General features: G+C 40.1%; 1 protein-coding gene across 1 annotated transcript; it reads right to left on the bottom strand.

The window, feature by feature from the left end:
* Positions 1–475: 475 nt before the first annotated feature.
* LOC120745483 (nuclear factor 7, brain-like) lies at positions 476–3,224 on the bottom strand. The gene has a single exon (XM_040050385.1). The coding sequence runs from the start codon at positions 2,389–2,391 to the stop codon at positions 976–978; it is 1,416 nt and encodes a 471-aa protein (XP_039906319.1). The 5' UTR covers positions 2,392–3,224; the 3' UTR covers positions 476–975.
* Positions 3,225–4,739: the final 1,515 nt, after the last annotated feature.

Below are 4,739 nucleotides of genomic sequence, written 5' to 3'. Positions count from 1 at the left end.
CCAGTATGAACCTTCCAGATCCCTCAGGTCATCTGGATCTGGTCTTTTATCAGTTCCCAGAGTCAGAACCAGACACGGAGAAGCTGCATTCAGCTTTTATGCTCCTTATATCTGGACCAAACTCCCAGAAAGCCTCAGATCAGCTGAAAAACTCAGTTTATTTAAATCCAGGTTGAAGACTCACCTATTTTCAGCTGCATTTGAATAAAGCACCAAACCCACACTTTTAAGCTTAAATTTCAAAACTTACATTTAACTACTGATTTTATCTACTGTTCTGATTTTATCTGTTTTGATTTTATATACTGTTTTGTTTGCTTGTTTTAATCAATTTTAAATCATGCTTTTTATTTGTTTTTGTTTCTAATGTCTCTGTAAAGCACTTTGAATCACCTTGTTGTTGAATTGTGCTATACAAATAAACTTGCCTTGCCTAGTTACACTGATGAGACAGCGTCACAACTTAGAGGTCATTTCTTTGAATTTGGAAAACTTTAAATAAGACGTGTTACTTTCAAATGTTATTTAACTAAAAACAAGATGCTGATAATCAGGAAATTTAAATCTTGTAGTTGTAAAGTTGACTCTTGCTGATGTTTAATCATGAATCCTTCTTTTAAGAAGTGTCACAGTTTGCTGTTCACACTCAACAACTTTGAAAAGCAAAGAAATCATCATTCAGATTTTAAAACTATCAAAAATATTTACATGAACAACATGAGAAATATTCTGAAAATATTAATTTAAAAGAAACAAGAAAAAAAATGTAAAAGTTTCTTACAGAAACTCGAGTCGGTCACAAGATTTTCACATGAAAAAGTTGCTTTGGTTTCCTTGAATTGCTAATAGTTCCACTAGAACAACAAAATGAAATAAAACCTGATAATGAAGTTAGACAGTGTGATTAATAATTTCCCTAAAATTAACCCTGTTGCTGTACTGAAAAAACAGTTAAAATAAAGAATCACTTTACAATCAAATCTCAGTCTGACAGATTTTGATATCAGAGGTTTTGGCGTCTCCTGCCTCTCCAACACTGAAATATGGGAAGAGTTTCTCAGTGAAAGTGTCTCTGTGAGTGTAGATGTGAGTCATGTCTTCAGGGTCATAGAAGGACACCTCCCCCCTGTCATAGTCCAGCTGGACTCTGATCCTCTGGAGACTCTTCTTCACTGTCACAGTCTGACCAACACCATTAATGTATTTTCCACTTTTATGCCATAAACACCAGATTCCATATTTTGGTAAAGGAAAAAGCTTTCCCTTCCTGTCAACTGACTCTTTAGCTAAACCCACATTCCAGACAGGATGGTCTCCCACCTCCACCTCCCAGCTGTGTTTCCCTGAGCTGAAGCCCTCAGAGCCAAAAACAGTGGCATACTTAATGTTTCTCTCTGGATTATCAGGAAGCTGCTGATCTGTGTCTCCATTCCTCACACTGGTCAGATCATCAGACAGACAGAGACGGGGGTTTGCAGTGTTTGGGTCCAGAATGACAGGACTGAAGTGGACCTTCTCCTTCATCTTCTCCCACACTCTGAAGGACAGGTTGCCCAGGTGTTTGGCCACATCTATCAGTGCTCCTGAGACCAGCTGTGGATCTGACACTGAGCTCTGGGCTCTGCTCTGAGTGTCTTTATAACTGCTGAGGAATGGCACGCTGTGTTTCTGCAGCTCTTCTTCAACAGCAGAGATGCTGTCTGACAGAGAGGAGATCTGCTCCTCAATCATCTTCATCTCTCTGCTGATAGTCCTCCCCTTCTGCTCCTCTTCCTCCCTCAGAGCTGCCAGTCTGGACTCCTCTTCCTCTTTCAGGAACTGCTGGAGCTTCTTGAACTCTGCTCTGATCTGCCTCTCTGTGGACAACAGCTGCTTCTTGGAGTGTTGAATCACTTCATTGTATGTTTTCTCCACTTGTTTGTATTTGTTCCTCTTGTCCTGCAGAGACTTTAAGTCAGATTTCAGCTGCTCCTTCAGGACACTGACTGCTTCTTCTACAGGAACCACTTTGTGACTCTGGTGGAGAGGAAAGTCACACACAGGACACACAGCTCTCTGCTCGTCCACACAGAACAGTTTTGGCTCTTCCTCATGTTTACTGCACACCACTGTTAATTTCTTCTCTCTCTTTTCTGTCTCAGATGATCCAGATTTCTGTCTCCCAGCAAATGAATCAGCAAGTTCTTTCAGCGCAAAGTTGACATGAGGATAATCCTTTGAAGATTTTCTTTTACAAATGGGACAGTTTTTGTTTTTAGTTTGTTCCCAGAATTTCTGCAGGCAGCTTGAACAGAAGTTGTGGTTGCAGCTCAGAGACACAGGATCTCTGAAAGTCTCTGAACACACATGGCAGCTCAGGTAATTTTCAAAAAGTCTGACTTTCTCAGCCATTTGATCTTTAAGTATTTTTAACTCACCAAATTAGTGTCTCTCGAACTTTCTGATTAAAATCCTCCAAACGTGTGTTTTTCAGCAGAGATCTGACTCCCTGTAATGGCGTCTCAGCTCAGTTCAAAAGTGTCGGAATTTACTTTCATTTTCATGAATCACGTGTTAAACTGAAACACGCACATAACACTTGTGTCCATCAGAGGGCGCTGTCTGTGTCATTCAGATAGTTTTCAGTTTGTGCTCCTTAAAACGACACCAAAGTGAAAAATGTAGAAAATCTTGACTTCTCCTTTTTAAAAAACGAAACCTAAATAGAACATAAACATGACACAAAGAAGGTGAAGCTGTGGTGTTTCAGAAGTTCAAGTAGGAAAAGTCAGAATGTTCTCAGAGTTTTTATCTGCAGTTTGAACTAAAGTTTTCGTTGCAGCCAAAGACATAAATTTGGATTCATCACAGGGTTTAGATTGTCAACCTGCCAGACCTCTGCTCTCACACTCAAAACAAAGAAAAATTCTTGACCCTCATGAACATGAAGCAATAATTCTGAGTAAAATGCAGCTGAAATACATAAAATCAAAAGTTAATTTTTTTCAAATAATACATCATTAAAATATGCTTGTTATAAACTAAATGTATACCAGTGAAGTTAATTTCCTTTGACCAGATTCAATCAAAGATGACTGTATTACTGTAAACTGACTACATCCTGTAAGTAGTTCGAGTTCAGGGACACAGGATCTCTGAATGTCTCTGAACACGTTACAGTTCAGGAAAGTTTCTACACTCATCAAATGTCACATCTTTACAGCTTGTACCTTACAGTCCTTCAAGAAAGCAAAGTTGTTTTAGAAAGCTCACCTGTTCTAGTTAATTAATAACCACCAAACACAATATCTGCTTTTACTACCTGGGCTGTGGCCTCAAACCTGCACAAGATTTTAAACCTTTAGACTCCAACTTTCAAGTTTGTCATGAACTGAAATGTGATGAGCTGACCAGTGTGAGAGATGTCACCGAAATAATAATGAAAGATAAAGAGAAAAATCACAGTGAACAGACCAGAAATGCTAATAATAAAAAAATAAAACTGATATAAACTGTTGATATGACATAATATGACACTGAACTATGACAACACAGAAGAATTTACAGTCACATGTCACAAATCAGATTCTGGTCAAAGTCATGTTTAAGGTATTACTGCCTCGAAGGTGTCAATCACGTCCACTTTCTTGAAAAATAATTAAAAAGACAAAAAAAACATTGTAGAGCTCTTATAAATGCATTAAATGAAGCCAATGAAAGAAAAAATACAAAGAGTGAAGTGTTCAATAAATCAATACATAATATGACACAATAAGGATCTTATGTCTAAACTGAGTACAGGGATTGTGGTGTGAGGTGTAGATTTTCTGTATCTTTGTGTCAGTTCACCTGACACTTGGACTGGCGGCTGCCTTGGGGCTCTCCTCCTGCCTCCCCTTCCCTCATCCACCTGCTGGCCTCTGTGGAAGCCCCGCCATAGCCACCACCAAACAACTAAGTTATTTTTACATATCGACCTGCATCTGGCCAATCCACCACCTCTCATTGTTCATGCCGTTACAAAGAAAATAAATAAATAAGTCACCGGGCACATGCCCGGTATGCCCGATGGCCAGTCCAGCTATGTTAACCTGCAACGAAATCTGCAGCTCCATACAGCAATGTTACGACTTGGATTATATCTTATAACTCATAACTCTTATGTTAGCTGCCCTCAGTAACCTACTGTCAGAAATATTCCACGGCTGCAATAATTCTTTAAGTGTTATTTTTTCCTTGGTATTCTAATTTCACAGAAGTTTACTAAACTCAACAAACTTAATATTACTTACCGGGACATTTATTCTGTCCTCATTTTCTTTCACCGAAAAATTGTTTCCTGCGGTGCCGTCTTTTGTGCTTGGCTCTCCTACCTTTGCTAACATGATGCACATAGTGCAGAAGCCGATGCTGCATTCACTTACACTCGCATACCACTGAACATCCAAGGTATGGACATTGAGGCTGTGGACAGCTACAGGTACCTTGGTGTTCATCTGAACAATAGACTGGACTGGACTCATAACTCAGACGCCCTCTACAGGAAAGGGCAGAGCAGGCTGTACCTGCTGCGGAGACTCAGGTCGTTTGGAGTGGAGGGCCCACTCCTGAAGACCTTCTATGACTCTGTTGTGGCTTCTGCTATCTTTTATGGCGTGGTCTGCTGGGGCGGCAGCATCTCTGCTGGGGACAGGAAGAGACTGAACAGGGTGATCCGAAGGGCCAGCTCTGTTCTAGGATGCCCTCTGGACCCAGTGGAG

The sequence above is a fragment of the Simochromis diagramma genome, unplaced genomic scaffold, assembly GCF_900408965.1.
Source record: "Simochromis diagramma unplaced genomic scaffold, fSimDia1.1 OVJJ01000131.1, whole genome shotgun sequence".
Lineage (NCBI taxonomy): Eukaryota > Metazoa > Chordata > Actinopteri > Cichliformes > Cichlidae > Simochromis > Simochromis diagramma.
Note: the sequence above shows the minus strand (reverse complement) of the source record. Positions and strands in the feature narration are given on the sequence as shown.